The sequence below is a fragment of the Chaetodon auriga genome, chromosome 13 (genome assembly GCF_051107435.1).
Source record: "Chaetodon auriga isolate fChaAug3 chromosome 13, fChaAug3.hap1, whole genome shotgun sequence".
In the NCBI taxonomy this organism is placed as follows: Eukaryota; Metazoa; Chordata; class Actinopteri; order Chaetodontiformes; family Chaetodontidae; genus Chaetodon; species Chaetodon auriga.
In genome coordinates, this window is record NC_135086.1 from 12391108 (window position 1) to 12410590 (window position 19483).

General features: G+C 41.9%; 1 protein-coding gene across 9 annotated transcripts in view; it reads right to left on the reverse strand.

The window, feature by feature from the left end:
- The window catches only part of LOC143330611 (bromodomain adjacent to zinc finger domain protein 2B-like), a 46848-nt gene that overhangs the window by 11878 nt on the left and 15487 nt on the right, over positions 1-19483 (reverse strand). For 5 of the 9 annotated variants that reach the window (XM_076747304.1, XM_076747308.1, XM_076747307.1 and 2 more), the window contains exons 3-17: positions 10037-10201; positions 8077-8262; positions 7731-7862; positions 7356-7549; positions 7018-7242; positions 6126-6737; positions 5327-5388; positions 4800-5230; positions 4306-4602; positions 3298-3358; positions 2016-2124; positions 1751-1852; positions 945-1155; positions 374-466; positions 228-289 (exon numbers count right to left, since the gene is read on the reverse strand). In XM_076747304.1, coding sequence (XP_076603419.1) covers positions 228-289; positions 374-466; positions 945-1155; positions 1751-1852; positions 2016-2124; positions 3298-3358; positions 4306-4602; positions 4800-5230; positions 5327-5388; positions 6126-6737; positions 7018-7242; positions 7356-7549; positions 7731-7862; positions 8077-8262; positions 10037-10201 — 2942 coding nt within the window. Of the gene's footprint in view, positions 1-227; positions 290-373; positions 467-944; positions 1156-1750; positions 1853-2015; positions 2125-3297; positions 3359-4305; positions 4603-4799; positions 5389-6125; positions 6738-7017; positions 7243-7355; positions 7550-7730; positions 7863-8076; positions 8263-10036; positions 10202-19483 lie in introns of all 9 variants that reach the window. The other 4 variants (XM_076747302.1, XM_076747301.1, XM_076747300.1 and 1 more) reach the window with 2 other exon arrangements.

Below are 19483 nucleotides of genomic sequence, written 5' to 3' on the forward strand. Positions count from 1 at the left end.
GTGGTGGGGGGAGGGGGTGGGGGGTGGAATACAGTGGGTCTATGCAGATGAGGGAGGTGCACCATTTTGAAGGATAGCAACTTCCTTGAAGAACTTCAAAAGCAATTCAACTGTGCTTAAAACATTTTCACCTTCCAGCACACAAACTCTGAACATAAACAGAGCAGCTAGCAGTAATGAAGCTCTGCACGGAAAATTAAACGATGTAAGCAGAGAAACATCCTTACTTGCTGTTTGAGAATCTTCATCTGCTCCCTCTTTTTCCGTTTCTCCTCTGCAGCCATTATTGCTGGAAGACACAAACAGACTAGGCTTGAAGACAGCCTGATGATGCAGTGTTGGAGAAGCGTGTGAGCAGACAGCAGCTGTTTACCTCGTTGCTTCCTTGCCTCCTTCGCTGCTTGCGCCATGGCCTGCTTCTCAAGTTTCCTCATCAGTTTGATCTGAGCTGCCTGTCGAGCTATTTCTGAAACATGATGACATGTGTTACTCAAATCACAAATCCTATCGAGTTAAAAACTTCGACAAAAAAAATGCTCTCTTACGCTCTCCCAAATCTCTTTCGACAACCTCTAGAGAAAGAGTTTTTGCAACAAGCTAGTTTTTATGTGCAATAACGGCCGTTTGAGAAATAAATACTGCTGCCTCTTCTGAGTTCTTACCGTGTGTGTTTCTATAAAGAATCTCTTACAGGTTGATTTTGAGGAAATGAGACATAAACAGTCACTGTTAACATTTTAGAGAGTTGAAAAAGGTTCTGCTATCAAAGCTCTTTGAAGCCGAGCTGAAAGAATCATGAGGTGATATGACATTCGCTCCAGTTGGCCAATTAACCTTACAACAAAGATAAACGCACCAAGCCAATACATGAAAATAACTAGTACTTAATGGTTGATTTTCTCTTGAACAGGTGCCGCTGACAGTTTTCCAAGATGCAAACTGACCTTGAGCCTCCAGTTTGCGTAGCAGCTTGGCATCACTGACATCTTGGAAGTTATTTTCACCAATATTAAGAGGATGAGACTTCCACCGTCTCGCCCCTGCGCCATCGCCCATCGGCTGGTGCTCGGACTTCGTGCATCGGCTGCGCCTCCCATCCATGGCTATGATCCTGGGAGCGATCTCCTCCTCTGCCAGCAAGAACCACTGTAAACCCTGGATTAATGGGAGAAGAGGAGAAACAGATTAAAACCGACAAAACAAAAATGGTTTGACTGATTATCTAATCATGCTTTAATTTATGGATTAACTACTTATAGCGACAGTGCTGGGGCTGTGATAGATAACATGCCTCAGAATGCATTTTTTTGTACTTTAACTATGTTTGCAGCAGCATTTTTCATGCTTAATATGTATTTTGAACCCATTTTTCATTTAATATTAAGAACGTTTGACAGAAATGTTCCCTGCAGGTATGTTAATTTATTTGCTTTGGTCTCTACTACAGTGTGGGTGTAATTCATTTCTCAGTGTTTTCAAAACAAACACTAATGTGGACATCTGAATTTCTCGGTGCAATTTCATCAATTACAAATTTCCACCATAAGGTGAATGTACAATGATGGCAATGACTACAATGATAGATTGAAATACATTTTACTTTTCCATCTATGATTAAATGACATTTTTGTGGAATCAATGTCGACATCCTTCGGTGAAGAAACTAAACATGAATTCTCTGAATTCCATCCTGAGAGGTCACAATGGAGATCAGAAACACAAAAAACCAAAAACAAGTAGCAGCAATTACCTCTGGTCCTTCTCTGGCTTCATAGAAGTCACCAACTTTAATTTTTGTACTGAAGCTGAAGTTATCCCGTGAGATTTCAGTTATTCCATTGCGGAGTAAGTACTGCAGACAGAGGAATAATGAGTATTAATGAAAGCATAGGTTAGAACCTTCAGCCATGTTTACTGGTCAAGCACTTGTCGTCACTTCCCACCAGAGGGCAACTGCATGATTCCATACAAGCTGTATAATGGCTGATAATACAATCTGCATGTTGTAGATTTACCTTCATTACATCCGGATACTGACGCAGCTTCTTCCCACATGGCGCAAAGTACGCCACCTCTCCTTGTAGACGGCCTGCCACAGTCCTGATTCGGGTCTCTCTCTGCCACCTGAGACACAAAGAAATAAGTACATACAAGGAACCGCATGGTTACCACAAGAACAGTATCATAACCACGGTAAAGCTGTGTTCATTCAATATTATTAGATACTTTCTAAGCAGAATGTTTCTCTCATAAAAGTTCTCTTCTGCAGTCTAATAATAATAATAATATCATCCTTTCATCCATCACAGCAAGCAAACAAGGACACAAACTGTGTAAACGATGTCTGTACAGCTGTGTATTGTGTAGTCTGTGGCCTTGTCATCCTCTGACCCTTTCAGCAATTACACTCCTAAATGGCCATGTGCCAAGTGGGGCAATCGCTCAGTTCCCATGAGCTCCGCTTGAGAGCAGCCACTGCTTACAGAAAAGACTTGTAGGCTGCTTTCCCAGACAGAGCAGCGGGCTGATACACAGGCCCGTGGCCTCCTGTTTCCTGTGAACCTACCGACACAAAACATCCCCAGAAGATGAAAGGATCCAAGGCTGTATTTGTGGATTTATGGGCAGGGAGCTGCTAATGTTGCGTGTCTGTGTTGCAGGCTGGATGAAATTAACCCCTTGATGCTGAACTGCTGGGCCTCATTTCATTTCCTGCCCACTGTGAACTACTGCTCAAGATTTAAAGGGTCTCAAAAGAAGGAAGGCAAAGCTGTTTTTTGTGGTATACTCCTCCTTGGCTCTTGGAGGCATCACTGTCCTCAAATCATTTTAAAGATTTACAGTATTAAAATGTTAAGTAAAATTGTCTGAACATGAATGCTGCACTCTTGCCTGATTTCACATTGACAGTTTCGCATTTTTACATGTGGATCTGCCCCAACAGATGCCTGATAAATATGTCTCCCATGGCTTGTTGACTGTTTATTTGCTTTTCTTAATGTGGTGAATGTGTCAACACAGAAAGCTTTCTAAGACATAATGCATTGTCTGTTGTATGTGTCTAAACCAAACATTACCATATTTGCTGTGGGTGATGATGTGTCTTGGGCTGCTGCACAAAGTAAAGATGACCACAGATGACCTTTTAGGAAAGGTCACCTGTCAGCCTTCAGTGAGCTGACATTTTACAATAACACATATTGCATAAACACAAACAATGCAGGCAGTGTAACAGGAAGGACAAATGGAACAATCAAAACGGTTCTTTTAATATGAAGTGCATGCACGGTGTCTCACCCAAACTCAAGGGGCAAACGCAGAACTCTCTCATCCGTAACTCTCCTCCTCTTCCCTGTTCCTAGAAAACAGGAGAAATGACTCAGCGCTTTTGTGCATCTCCAGGGGGACCTGAGCAAATCCACAGGCCTGCCATGTTTACAGATATATCCACTACACAGAATAAGAAGGGGGCTTATTATTGCAAATATCAAACCCTCAACAAAATGAGATCCCTGTTAGACATCAATTTATTGTGGGTGCTTGTTTTATGTGTTAAATCGTAAACTTTGCTTCACATGACTTCACTTAGATGGCCACATGCCCAGGGCCAGTGGAGTCATTTTTTGGTAATCATTTCAGGGTTAGCAACACCCTCCATGCATGGCCATCAACATAAACTAGACAAACAATATTCAGACCAGAGTAAGTGTAGAACAGAGCATGTAGAGCAGCAAGCCTCACCGCCGCCATGACAGTTCAGTGGTTGTAATAAATACCCTGTTTCTAATTCCTTAGTTTAGAAATGTAAAGGTTTAGAAAAGGTTCCTTCTGATCATCAAGAGTAATTGACACAGCTGCATACGGTTGTGACATGATTCTTCTATTACTCCATAGCAGGACTAAATGGAACAAGAGCTGAATACTTTTCCATTATGGCAAGTCAGAATCTGGCTCTGTTAGTAACATAATATACTCTGTGACTCATTCAGTATCAGCTACATAAAGCGTCTTGCCTGGGTTATCAAAGCAAATGCTGCTGTAAGCCATCAAAACAATGACGCAACCAATTTCTTCCACAGAGGTCATTTTAACCTGGAACTATTGAGAAATGTACATTAATGTTTTCATACTGGAAAAGAAAGCATTGTTTTTCCACCAGATGACACAAAACAGAGCAGAGGGAAAAACAAATAAATTCCATGCTGACTGTGGTCATGACTCTGCTTTGTTATCTGAGTGAGTAACATTTTCCTGAAAGCCTGAGAGAGTTGTGGATGAATTTGGTCTTTCAGCAGAGTTTGTTACCTGGCAGTGTGGCAAATGTAAAGGAAGGGGACAGGGTGCGGTGGTTACTCAGGGCCCCTGAGCTGGTCACTGTGGTGGCGCTGAGGAGGCTACTAGGTAAACTAGGAGGCTTGATGATCTCCAGGTTAAGCAGGGAACAGTTGGCTGAGACGTTCGTAGAGGACTTGCGAGTAGACAAGGAGGCTTTAGCAAGTTTCTGAGGAGTCCTCTCTGCGTCGCTCTTCGCTTGTGTCTCACCACACTCCTTCATATCATCCTCAGAGCCATCAGAGTCGCTCTCCTGATTGCTCTCCGACTCTGCAGGGGATTCCAGTGTAAGAGAGGGAACCAGAGAGAGCAAAATGATATCCTAATTAGCATTCTTCTCACAAGCAAACCATACAGTACAGAGCGCTGCTAATTTCTAGAAGCCTCATCTAACAGCCTGTATCTGCAGTAACATGTTAACACTGCTATTTCTTTATCAAATGACAGAAAATCCTGATTAATCTCACCTGATAGGCTACTGTCAGAATCTTCATCCTCAACGCCATCTTCATCATCGTAGTCGTCTCCTAAAGAGTCGTCTGAGTCCTTGCTGCTGTGGATGTCAGACTCACTGCTTCTGACCAAGTCCACAGGTGGACAGGATGAGTTGGTTTTCGAGGGGCTCTTTCCTGCTCGCAGAGACTTCGTCTTCCTTGGTGTGTGAGCAACACCTGAGGAGGCGGGTGGGGAAGCAGAGGCCAACAAGTCCTTGGCGCCAGTGCTCAGGTTGATGGGCATGGGATATGGAGGGCTGGTGGTTGCCTTGAGGGGTTTGCTACTGGGTGCGCCGCTCTGGCTGCGGGGTTTAGTGATAAGGGCCAAGGGTGCGTCCTGAACTGCGCTGTGGATCAATCCATTAGGCCGGTGGTGGTGGTTCAGAAACAGATTGGTGTCATTGCTGTGTGGGACAGACGGTAAATGACTGATCAACGCATCTGACGAATGTTTATGCAGCGTCAGCAACATTGATGCTGAATTTTTGTGAGTTTTATACCAGTTCTGGCTCTTAGGTCGCACAGAGAACGCTTGCTTCACTGAGTCCATGGAATGAAGGGGCTTCATATATAAAAATGAAAAAGAAAGGGAAAGTAATTACACAAACTGTCACTCACATTACATTGCTGTGGGCTGTGAATGAAGGAATTTTAGGTGTAATAAGAGACAGGGACAATGAAGAGCAGGCTCAAGGCTGTCAACAACAGTAAAGAAAAAAAGGCCGCTGTGGGAAATATTTTCAAACTGTTTGGCTTAGTGCCATCATGAGACTTCAGCTGTCATCTTGTATTTGTTGCTATTGTCATGCTCTGGCAATCAAAAGCCCGTATTTAATGTACCACCATCATATGAATTAAAACCCACTTGTTATAGACTGCTACATTTTCCCTCCTTTTCAAAACACTGACAATAAAAGAGGCCGATTTCTCTCTCTTGATAACAAACATCCCAAAGCATAACAGAGCTAATTGCTTGTCAATTTTGTGAAGTATTCCCAGTAGAGCTAAATGCATTGTCACTTGTAGTCATGTAGCGGTCAGACTCACATGCAGTATAATAAAAGCCCTGATAATAGTGTTTAAGCATTCATTTTCTGTTGCCCACTGGGAACGCACAGATTGTTATTTATTTCATGACAGAAACAATGATGGACAGCAAATAAAAACAAGAGCTCCTTCTATTATAAAAGAATGAGAAATGTGTTTATGTTTCATTACAGACATACGTTTTGTTTTTTTTTTGTACCAGAGGCAGAATTCAGCTTCAACGCAGCAGTGTGAATAACACACATGACTCACCTGTTTCAATCTAAAACTGATCAAGTGTAACGATTCTCTATCCAGAGGGCTTCCGCTGCTCTCCTTCATGCCATCAACGAGTGGTGCGTGCTTCGTCGAGAATTTGGGCTTATGCTGGGGTTTTTGTGAGGCTAAATGCGCTGGTGCTTTGGGTGAAGAAGAGAGGGAGAGAGGCTTGGGTGAGGAGCTCAGAGACAAGGGCTTTGAAGGACCAGAGAGGGTGAGAGGTTTGGGAGAGGAGGAGACAGATCTATGCTTTGGTGAGGACGAATGCGAGAGGTGCTTCGGTGAGTTGGAGAAGGCGATGGGGTTGGGTGAGGACCTGGAGGGTAGAGGGGAGGCCTCCCTGTGGGACTGTGCTAGGGGACTGCTGCTGGCTGCCAACCCTGTGGCCTGGATGACACTGATGTGCTGCTGGCCTTCCTCCTCTGCAGTCCTGGAGCTCTGGAGGAACAGCGCTGTGGACTGTGGCGGGCCAGCGGGATGAGAGGAGGACTGGAGACGGTACGAGGAAGTCAAAGGAACGATGTCACGGTGACTGTCTCGAGTTGCATGTCCATCGGCCGAGGAAGGTCTCCTCTTTTTACTCTCAGAAGAGTTCTGTGTCAGCCGCTGAGTAGGAGGATGAGGAAAAGGGGAGAACACAGCACGTCATGTCAGCTCCTGCTGAGAGAGTCTCACAGTGGCAGCTCTGTCAGCTAGCACACACATCCAGTTTGCCACCCACCACCATGGCTGCGTTTGACAATTCAACTCACATTTACTGAACAGAGAACAGTTCTGCACAGGGACACTTATAAAATAAGTTATTTCAATGGTTTCATACCATCCTTGCAATATGCTTCCATTCATTATTCTAAAAACAAAAAAAAGGTAAATTAGAGACACTCACCTTGACTTTCCCTTTCAATCCACTGTCTTTTTCCAAGTCAGAGTCCTCACTGTCATTGCTCTGATCATCCTCATCTTCATCATTGTCCTCCTCTTCTTCCTCCTCGTCCTCCTCCGCATCATCAGGATCGCTGCTGCTCTCCTCGCCATCACTGGAACTATCTGACACAGATCCCGATTGGCTGCCACTCATGCTGGAGGTCTCTAATGGTCTTTTGATGGGTTTCTTGACAAAAAGAAAAGTCCACAATCTTTTAGTTAAAAACAGGAGAAAAGGTGTCAGGGACAAGAGTACAGTGAAGTGAGCTGTCATGCAGTGTATTTGAATGCAGTATTAACCTTTTCATTTCTCTTCTGAATGGTCTTCTGGTGCAGTTGGCACGGGTCCTGGCCGCTCTTTTGACTCAGACTACTGATGGCTTTAGTTTTCTCCGTGTTTCCTTTTGTTGGAAATGAACTGGCGTTCACAGCAGAGTTCCCAGTAGGAGAAGAAGCACTCCTACCGTTCACTGTTCCAGTTACGCCTACAGAAACTGGCATTGTGCATTTCTTTAAAATGAATACTCATGAGAACAAGCAAAATTAGTCAAACACATTAAAGACAAAGCATTTTAATATTATGTAAAAATGTGTTTATGGAGTCCTTCTGTGTGGAGCCTCTAAACTACTACGACATATGTGACCTTATGCAGGAGCTAGCTCTTTCTTCATTACCTGAGGTACGTGACTGCAAGGGAGAAGGATCGTGGCTCTTGAAGGTTGATGCAAATGCAGGATGCAGACCCATAAGAGGAGGGAAGAAGGCTGCTGCTCCTCTGGTATGTGCTTCAGATGGCCGCCACCAATCTGGACAGAAATACTGGTCAGTTAGGCACAAACAGTCACTTTATCTCGGTATGCAGATAATCCGCTGTGCCAGTGTGTTAGAAGAGCATGATTTATCTGACCTGTTAACAGCACTTTATATTAGAATCCAGCTTCAAAAAAATGACTTTAACATGAGCCAAATTTCCTCCTCTCCTGCATTAATACAATAAAATAAATACAACGTTGGACCTACCTGGAAATGCACCAAACTGGGAGTGAGCAGTCAAGGCAGACAAACCCAGACTTCCTAGGCCTCCAAACTCAGAGTGTCCTGAACCTGATGTGTAGAGCCCAAAAGCTGGACGGCTGACTAAAGGATAACCGTTGGAGCTGCCAGACATATTCAGACGTTCATTCCCCGTTATCTGGAGCAAGTGGCCTGGAGAACAAAGAACACAGTCACACGGTCATATTTAGAAAATTAGAACAAACCAAATAATTACTGGATTGCCACTGTTGGTGAATAGAATAATGACACCCATGAAATAAATGAGAGCAAAAACGAATAAATGAAAGGAAGAGGGCAGGGAGAAAAGGACACCTGCTGAAAGAAGTCTAAAAATACAGGACTGTGCTGCTGATGCCAAGTTGACCTTTTCCTTTCACAACAGCTAAGAGCTTCATATCCAGTGTTTGTTATCGGGACTATCTCTATCAAAGACACTAATCTAGCCCTATTAACGAGATCTGATGCCTTTCATTAAGAACCCAGAGCTGTGCAGAAATGATAAAAGCAAAGTCAAGTTGATTTTTGTCTGTGTAAATGCGGAGCTAACCAGGCTAAGCACTGTCTGATTCTATGCTGCCCTTCAGCTGTGACAGGACATTATGAGCTGTTCATGTGGTAAACTAAGGCTAAGATTTATTCACCAATATTAACATTTTTCTTTGATAATTGTAAGCATGTTTCACAGTTTAATACATAGACTACATAAAAAAAATTCAATGCGATTGTACATTGAAAATCGCTCAAAATGAGCTTTCGATTTTGATGACCTAAATAAAACCATCAATTTTTTTCCTTCTATGAACTGCTCATTAGATGATAAACACCTTGTTAAAGCAATTACAAAGCCTTTAAGAACATGAAAGCTTGAGTATGATTCAATGGGTCAAAGAGCCAAAGGAGTGTTACCGTCACTGGTTGTGTGATATCTTTCTTCTACTTCCCACAGGGGATAAGAAATCTCTTAAAAGAACTCAATTTACTTGATAGTCATAACAGCGATGTGACTACAGAGGTGCCAATGTGCTTTCAGCATTTAGTCCTCAGTGTAAAATAAATTATCTGGGAAATTTCTGTGCACGTTTGGTGTGGGGGTCTGAAAATGAATAATTTATGAGAATGTCTCTAATGTGTTCCTCATTGTGATAGCATGACAAAGAAAAACACTACTTTTTGGGGCATCTTATCGTGAAGGGAAAAAAAAATAATCACAAACCACAGTATGTAAATTTGCACATTATTTTGTGGTCAGGGGTAATCTGACAGCTTATGCATCACCGCTGCTCAATGCATAATGGCTTTGACCACAATTAGTATTCAGAGAAAACAAGAGGATGTCGGCGGCTGCATGCACACTGTGAGGCTGACAGACATGTCAAATCACACAGGATAAACTGGAGCTAAAGGTTGTCAAAAGACATCCACAAGGGCGTACAAAGCTTTTTAATTGTTGGCATTCATTAATTCAGCAGCTTTTCCATTCCTATCAAAATTGTCTGAAACATTAAGGCTGGGAGAAGGTGTCTTAAGCCCCCTTATTGTTGCACAATTGTAATTCAGTGTTTTCCACAAAATTTCCTCCAAATAGATTTGCCTTTTCTTAATTTTCTTCTCTCAAAAGTTAGCGAGGAGGTAGTTATAAAGTGCGGTAAAGTCCCTCAGAATGGTACATTCACATTTATTAGCAGCTTGTGAATTTAAGGCTGTTTTGTGAGTGACTATTAATTCTGTTTGCAGCACTGCACATGTGAACCATAACCTACCTGAAATAATTTCACAGCCTCATCCAAAATGTGGGCAGAATGATAAAATACATCAACTTGAAAATGAATGGGACATCAAATCATGTACGTCTGAGTCATGTATGATCTTGTGCCTTGACCTCATGCACATTTGGCAGTTTGTGAGTATGTGTATGCGTACGTACCACAGGTGTTGAGAGGCGAGCTGCCTGCGGGACTGGGGGCTGGGCTGCTGCATTTGGTGGAGGGTGTCTGGGGTGGAGCAGGGGAGGAGCTGGCTGAAGAGGAGGCCATGTGAAGGGAGGATGGGGCTGATGATGGGGAGGCCAGTCGCTCTCCAAACTCCATATCTGTCAAACACAATCTGGTCAGTACTTCAAGATGGAAGAGAGGAAAAGGAGAGGGAAAAACAAATAACTCGTGCCACACATCATTTCTCTCTAACACAAACTGAATCACCATCACAGTAACACTGGAGTCTCTGAGATGACCTTTGTGAAAGCAACATGTTAGTGTGATGTAATGTGATGTGATGCAAAACTGCTGCCAATTCTTCCTTAAACGTACAACGTGTACGATGTGGCCACCTAAACGAGGGTCACTCTGAACAAACAGGGGGGCAGCATATCATCATCTTTAACTGCTGCTCACTATACTCTTTGCTGTAGCAGTTAGCTAGTTAGCTCAGTTAGCTGTGCAGCTAGTGGCTCCATTAGCTGACTGGAGTGTTGGTGTTTAGACTGTGGACAATGAACCAGTGCTCTGCAGCCTCCCAGTGAACACAGCTGGACTGGGACCAAACACACCCTCAGATGCCCACAGAGGTCAACACAACATAGACGTCTTTGACATAATATCAGAACTGTTACTTCTTCATTCTGTTGATAATGGTATTTATTTTTTTGCAATGATTAAACTAAAATTCTGGCCATATCTCACACACTGCACCTTTAATAGGACATTCACCATCCTTCCACAATCTTTACATCAAGTCCATACAGATGGATAAACAGAAGCTGTAATCATAGTCTCTTCCATTTTCTCTAACGACTCTCAGACCACTGTGGTTCTGCCCATCATCCAAATTATGCCACAGAGATCTAGCAATACTGGACTCTTTTCATCAGCACATTTCCTGGATTTTCCATTATTTCTGCCACTTTACATGCCACTGATCACAAAAGCCCACATCTGAAATCCTTTTTAACGCACACTTCCAGATTCTGTCTTACAGCCTGCCGTCGTTATACTATTGTACATTACACCAACAAGTCTTAGATGTCCCCAGTGATTCTCCCCCGCACAAGAAAACAGGAGCAGCTGATTAATTTGAGGAGACAAAGCTACCCTCTGAATATCAAGTATCATCCCTCACCAGGAACAGCACTGATGAGACGTAAATGACATGAAAGCTGCAGCCATGCCTCACTGGAAAGGCCACTCTTTGCTGTGGTCGTGCGGGTGGGAGTTTTTGCAGAACAAAGAACAAAAGGTGCGTTCATATTTATAATGCAATATTAAAGGGAAAAAAAAGAAAAAGAAAAACATTTGGTGTAATTTCGACCCTGCCACATCACAGTTAATCTCTTCAATGAAAATCAAAAACCTCATCTGTAGTTATGAAAAAGCTGCCGATGCAGTAATTCTCAATGTACTCAACGCACATCAAAGTTAAATGTCAATTTACTTCTTCATTTTAAGGTGAAATGTTGCAGATATGATCTCTTACTGGGTAATTTTTTTCTACTGCATAATTAAACTGGCATTTTCTGTCAATATGAGACGTGAAATTATGTCTGAGGTAGCCTTTCATTTAGACATGTTAAAAACTGAATTACAGTTAACAATTACAACATATGAGGAAAAAGCAAAACTGGGGGGAAAACCCGTTTTGCAGCATCTACGAAGCCCATCCTTAATTCATTATTCAAAATTAAAACGGGTTTAACAAGCAAATAAGCTTGAATTTATAGGTAATAAACATAAAACCACATGAGGCAGCAAGTACAGTACCCTGGGTGTTTTATAACCCACATAAATATTTAAAATTAATTTGATGGATGCATGTACACCAGCTAATACAAGCATGGGAGGTGAAAGACAAAGTGCAGACATCCCAAGCATCAGGATGCGGGTCTCATGAAAGCACATACTGTATATGCTAATATACCAGAGATGATTTACACAACAAATGAGTTTGATTGAATCAAAGTCATGTTCACGTATGGCTCTACAAGCATAATGCGGCTTGTCATGGCTGAATAAAAAATATCTCTCAACAGGAAGATGAACGACAAGAATGAGTTTCTAATGAGACAAAGCATAAAACAGCGTCAATCATTTAAGGCTGCTATATCTATTCAAATAAACAATCTAGGTAACTATACAAACACTCTGTAAGTGGTAAGATGGCACAGTTTATCAAAGTTCTGCATTCAACAACATTTCTCATAACAGCCCTGGGTCCTCCTCAAACACAGCATATATGCATGTCTGCCAGGGAACAGCGGTACAAATACTGTAAATTCTCTTGAGATTTTGGATATGCAAAATAGCTAGTACAATAAAAAAAACAAGGATCAAATGATGTTAAATTAGTGGCTGGGAAAATGTACTTTGCACACTTACATATTCCCACTCAAAGTGAATGCACTGGTGCAATGGGCAGAAGTTTGGGAAAATGCTTCCTGAGCCTGGCGGACCGTCACAGGTGTGCGGCCACACTCACACCAACAGACTATTTTAAAAGACTGCAAACCCCTTGACAATCCCCTTGGGCTTTGTAATGTAAAGGGAAATCTGAAACACCAACAGGAGATACATGCAAATCAAGGGACACCAAACAAACTACAAAGAGACTAAGCCCAGGATCAAACACAGGAACTTCCTGCTGTGAAGACGCCAAGCTAACAAACTAAAGCAACATGTTGCCTTCCATACAAATGCAGCTTTACAGAAATCATTGAAAGCTGAGCTTCATTTTAAATGAAGTGTGCAATTAGTTTTCTTTCTGCTTCTCTCATTCTTTTACAGTTATCTATCTATTTGGATCTTAAAAGAAAGAAAAAAAAAAACAGCCAGCACTCTTTTGTTGATCAGAATCAGAATTAGCTTTATTGGCCAAGTATGTGTGTGCATACAGGGAATTTGACTCTGGTTTAAACACTGAACTCAATGTACTTGCACAGAAAAAATAAAAAAGACACACCCATTAGCACTGCTATTAACAATTTTTTCATCATTGATTAATGTGCAGATTATTTTCATTATTAATTGTTTGGTCAACTGATCAATCAATTTATCATTGTACACATACTTTAAATTATCAACACTGGAGACGGGGGATAAGAGTTAACCTGTAAAGCTGAGAATACATACTTTTTGTACAGTGGTAGTTGTACCAATTAAATAAAGGAGAATTTAATTTCTAAAGACTGGAGAGTTTATCATAAGGGAAACTGTATTTACGCTTCCCAGCTGTGTCTTTGTGTGTGCTGGAGCTGTGCATATTTCACACAGTGCTGTGTTTTGGGTGCACATAAGCATTTGTTTTTCCTTGTGTGTTCCTCCTTGTCCATGTTATCTTCCAGCACAAAAACAGATGGCTGATGCTAACAATGATAATCCAGTAACAGAGTCATCAGCGTGGATCAGCAGTATTCGGACTGCAAACATGGTGTCTTTTCAGCTAATGGAAGGAACATGCAAGAGACAGAAAGAGGGAGTGTATCAGAGTGTCCTGACGCTGTGCTCAGATAGAGGGAGGTCACTCAGAGGTCCTCTGTCTGTTCTGTACCAATCTGTGATGAAAATGAAGGGGTGAAAACACAGAGTATGTGTACAAAAGAAAAAAAAAACGGAACAAATATGTCAAATTCCGACTTGAACTGCCTTGAATTCCTGGTGGCCTACTAATTAGCATTACGTCACTATGTTAAAAACACCTCCTCAGACATCAACATCTCTTTGATTGATTCTAGACATGGGTTGCTGTGACACCAGCAGCAGTCTCCCAGTCTATCCATCATCCCACTAAATACAATTAATTCCTTCTGCTATGACTGAGGAACAGAAATGCCACTCACTGTTTGGCCTCAGTGATTTTCAGGAGGAAACCAAGTGATGTAAAAAGCAGAGAGAGAGAGAGAGACTGAAACCTTGCCAGTAGTTGACAGTGGTGAAGCAAATTAAACAAAGGCCATTAGCTCCTCCACTTTCAGTTGTCTCTTTGAGGTCACCCAGCAGACCAGCTGAAATGAAGTCAATTATTTGTGAAGGCCCCCCACCCCCATATGTGTGTGCATGCTCACGATGTGCAGGATGAGAGCTCGCTGCGGAGCAGGCTTCTTACGGTCAGCGAATGACAGAAAATGGAGTGCGTGGGGTCGCGGCGGCAAGGTGCATAACAAGTTCAGTGGTACACCCACAGTTCAGCTGAAATGCCATGCTCCTATGAGTTTCAATCAGTTCTTCATTCTACCCATGTCTTCTCATAAGTTGTTGTTCCTGGCCCTGACTCCTACTCTACCTGGAAAGTGATGAAGTGTTCTGTCTGACCCATCCCACCAGCTACAGAGGGAAACTTCACACTGACCTGCATCAGGGGTCGAGCTACAGTAACTCACAGCATTACTCATAGAGGGATTTTCAAGGCCAGCTAATGCCTTCTGTGTTTGATGATGATGCAGTCGGGGGGGGGGGGGGGGGGGATTTATGTACCTTTTACAAAACCTTTTCTCTGTTCCAACGGAGGTATTTTCAAATGGAAACACACTTTGTGCACTTGGGTCAATGGAGGTGGTTATTTAATGAGATCAGTACAAAGTAGGTTTTCAGGATGCAGTGGACAATTTCAAGTCCTTGAGGAAGTCATAATTGAGCCAAGCACGACCCTCTGCTGTGCTGTTCACACCACAGTGACAACTCAACTGCCAACCTAAACTAGTGCTGAAATGATTATCAACAGAAAATTAATCAACACCAGTTTTACATTTGAGCCATTTTGCACGGAAGCATGTTGTACACTGACATTCCAGCTGGTACCAAAACTCACTTTTTGTAGGGTTTCTACAGTAGAAACACACTTCTCTTTTAAATTGATGATGTTTAAATACACTAGACATGCTGTCATGAGCGAGTAGCTCTGCCAAGTGATTAAAAGGGAAAACATAGCATTGCTATGCAATCAATACTCTGCATTAAGGGCTGGTTTACCATTCATCTCATGTTTGCTCGCTGCAGTGAGGGGCCCCTTTTTTACGACGATGCTGGGAGACAAAAGAAACCATGTGCTTTCAAGAGACTGCGTACATGAGTGTGGACAAGGATGGGAAAGTTTGAATGAAACTACTGGATGTAGGTTGTAAATAAAGAGTCTATGGAGTGGATGGTCGACAAGCCCGACTATTACTGTTGGCTGGCAGATGGCAGAGGAGTGTTGGTTACGCTGGGGAGCCTCTGCGATGCTTTGTGACACTGATACAGTGGGACTCCCACTGCCACTAAATGTGATCCATAGCAAAGCCTGCCCAGTGTTACTAAACACCTTCAAACACCATCTATTCCCTAAATGTCCTGTCTCAGCCATGGTCTTTTATGCATCAATGTAATCACATCTTTGACCTCCTATGCAAGAACGCACACATGCTGCGAGCCCCGCAAAGAGATCCACCTGTGCTCACGCTGCCAGGATAACAATTCATTTTGGCCCCTGAGAATTACCAGGAAAAACACCAAGCTAAGGCATTCTATTATCATCTTTCTTCAGGGCACATCTATCTTTAAGGAAGACCGTCACTCCAAAAAATGAATTTCTGTTTGTATCGACTGCTTCAAACAAGTATTGAATGCTACCCTGAATAGAGTGGAGAGGGTGGTAGTAAAGGAGGCAAATGGACTCTGATGAATGATCCGAGGCCTCAGTATGACAAATGTTCCAAGAAATGCATTTGTCCTTCACAGCAGTGTTAGCACAGTTTGCAGTTTGCATGTGGATCATTTTCATGAGGAGTGATCTGGGGGTGGGACGCGGCGCCTGGAAACAGGAGTCCCACATGTTCTTCACAGACTGACATCCATCATGAACACGTTCTCAGAGCTCCTGCCTACTGCAGCCCCATCAGCAGCAAGCATTAGCCATAAATTGTGTTGCTCAGCCTGCAGTTTTTAATTAGACACATACAGAGAGGAAGGAAGAGAGGGGGCAGAGAGAGAGAGAAAAGGAAGAAAAGTAATTTCATGCATCTCCCAATCAGCTGCTATTAATCTGTTGTTGTTGGCTTAGAAAATGCAGGTGGTACAGGGACGATGGCATCCAGTCAAAGACATTTTCACTGTTAATGCATTGCTGAAACGGTTTATTTTCAAACAGAATGCCACACTTAATATAAATGAATGCTTAACTGTAAAATTTAGAGCTACGTTATACCTGTTCACAGCCTAATATGCAGCCATTTCCCAGTATTTGCAGTATTTTCTACAGGGAGGAGGAGTAAAGGCAAGCCAACACTTGTTAAAGATAATCACATGTGCACTATATTATTATCATTAACTTCCCACTACACCCTCCTTGTTTACTCGTGCATCATTTGTTCCCCATCATTTGTTGGAGGCGTCATTATAATGACTGTTTCAGATAAGGAAAAGTGAGGTAATAACTATGTGAAATTTTTGCCCCCAGAAAAGGGGATACTTTACTCATACTTAATTAGACATACAGGAATGTATTCGAGAGGCAAAACAAGAAAAGGTTTCTGCCTTTTGGCGGGGACAGTGTGCACATACAAGACCCGACTTTGAAATACAGCGAGAGCAGGCAAAATGTTTACAGGTAACTGTTTCCTTTGGCACTTACTCACACGTTAATCACTGTCAGTGGGAGCTTGCTCAAAACCTTTGCCATTTCAAAAATATTTACATGCCACTGATAAGAAAAAAAAATCACTAGCATGTGTTTACTTGGTCCAGACTCCACACTTTTATTTGTCAAAATACTTTCTAGCACAAACAAGGCAGTCATGTGTATGATAAAAATGGCAATCTTAATAAATCCTCCCTTGCAACACTTTACATCGCAACTTCAATTATTCCACAGAAAGCAAGGTGGTAACGCAGTTGCACTGTGACTCAAAGTGTTATACAAATTCAGCAGTTGAATATCTCCATTTAGTATTATTGGATTGTGAAAGGTGTGCATTTGCATGTAAACAGGAAAAAGCAGCTTGAATATAAATCAGGCGCAATCATCTGACAGAAAGCATAGCTATAATTTGAACATGAGCGTAAGATGCTGATGCAAAGGTTATCTGTCATTCTGCACTGCTAACTAACAGAGTAAAGGACACTGTACGCTATTCTACATTCAACTGTAAAAGAAGAAGAAGGCATCCTTGTGGCATTACGATTATGCTTACAGTGTTAGACAAATAGATTTGGTAGATTATGCTACAGCACGACACTATTGCAAAAAATTTGCCTGTAGTATGTTATCTATCAAGTATCTGTTAGCTGGCTGTACCTGGAACGTGGTGTGGTGTAGTCTGATGGTGTGACTTTGTATCATACTAGACAGTGAGGATAAAAAGTAAAAGGTATGGTCAATCTTTACGGCTCGACACCGAAATGTCAGTAACATCCTTGTGCTTTAGATGATCAAAGAAACAGCATTTATGCACAGGAAAACATGAGTCCTAACAGGGCTTTTAACCCATTTCTCCCCACCGTCAGTGTCCAAGATGAAATAAAAGGCAGCTAGGATCAAGGTAAACATCGCCATCAGAGCTTTTTTTTTTTCCCATTCCCAGTGCCTCTCTCTCACTCTCCAAAGAGTACAACATAAATCACATGGCAACCGTAATGGGAAGTGGGACTGCAGTGTGCCAAATGAAGCAATAAAACAGATCCCGAGTGTCCCTTTCAAAGCATTAGTCACACAGTGTCCATATGTCCACTGCTTTATTGAAGCAGACGATGCTGGTTACATTCAAACAAACACCTGTGCACACACCAAATGTCCTAAATGAAGGTCAATGATATAGAAAAAGTGAGACAATCAGGAATCTTAACCTCAAAAATTGGCACTGCGCCCTTACAGCTAGATAATGTCAGTCTGCTGAAAAGGAGAAAACACAATTTTCAATAGCTGGACTCTTACATCAGCCTTATAATGGAGACGCTTGAGGACTGACACATCTCTACACCAGTCACTTTGATGTGGAGAGCCATGGGACTTACTTCTCCCATAACAAATTCTTGGACTACAAAGAAACAAGACGGGCCCTCAACACTCCAAACAGGAAGGAGCAAGCGTGATTAAGACAACAGGGATTAACATGATACGCTGGTGGAAGCACGAGACCTTCCAGCTTTGACACATTCTTCAGACTGCGCAGTGAGGTCTGAAACTGAAGATGCAGCAACAGTCTCCTGCTGTTCTTAGTCACTGAAGTTTTGCAATTGCTTAACCGTCAGTTGCCGAGCTTTGCCGACAGAATGCAAGACAAGCACCTCACGCTGTCGGCTAGTTTGGGCCTCTGCATTAGTAACAAAGAAAGTAGTCTCAACACACAACGCTCCCCGGCTCATTTAGTGCAGCTCACCACCCACGAGGCAGATATTCACCTTTATGCTGTATGTCAATCAAATCCTTGTCATATCATTAGCAGTGTATGTGGCACTGAAAACACAGTAGAGCCTATAAGAAAAAAGGGAAACTGAACAAATTCAAAATGGCGTACTTTATAAGTTACACCTGTAGACAAGCTGTCATTTGGAAGCCATTCAGTGAGAAAAAGACACAATTATTTCCTCAAGGTGAAACAAAGTTGTCCATACTACAGCTGCACTGCCTTTTCAATTCTGCATTTGTTAAATTTGGATATTAAATTCAGTGCATTAGGTGGCAAAAAGGGAATATTTGAGACACTACAAAGAATTCACTTTGGAACCAACAGTGTGTTGATTTTAAAAATAGTTTCTAATGGTGTTTTTTATTGATATGCAAAGTGTGGTTTTCAAGAGAGCTCAAAGATACATTCCTGATTTCACAGTTTGCACAGTTTGAGTTTCTAAACATCAAAAGTGAGCAGGGAGGATATTTTAGGAGTTGGAGGGCACAATTTGGTACAGTAACAAAATGAGGAGGTGTATCTTTAAACACAATAATCATTTTTGGAGCACATAAGCCAGTGAAATATTTAATCTGACAAATTTCCTAAATGTGAAAAATTTGCATGCATAATCAACAGTGAAGATTCTCCTGTGAAAAGTCTCTATCACCAGCGCCTGAGGCAAAACAACATACTGTAGAACTGGATTAATAAATACTGCATATAACACAGGTCTGACTGGAGCAGCTTGACTTAAAAATACAAAAAAACAAAACACACTGGATGCTGAAGATCTGCTGAATTTTTTCTCAAACAACATTCTGAAAAACAATATATTATTATCTATTACCTGGGCAATTAGTCAAATTTTACAATACAAACTGCGGCAGGTCCAAAATCTATTACAATTAAGTTAGAAGAGAGACTAAGCATATGACAGCTTGCAGCACACATATGTACTTTTTTTTTCCAGTTGAATTATATTTAAAGTTCAAGGAAATCAACTGTTTTTTTGTGTTTTGAAAT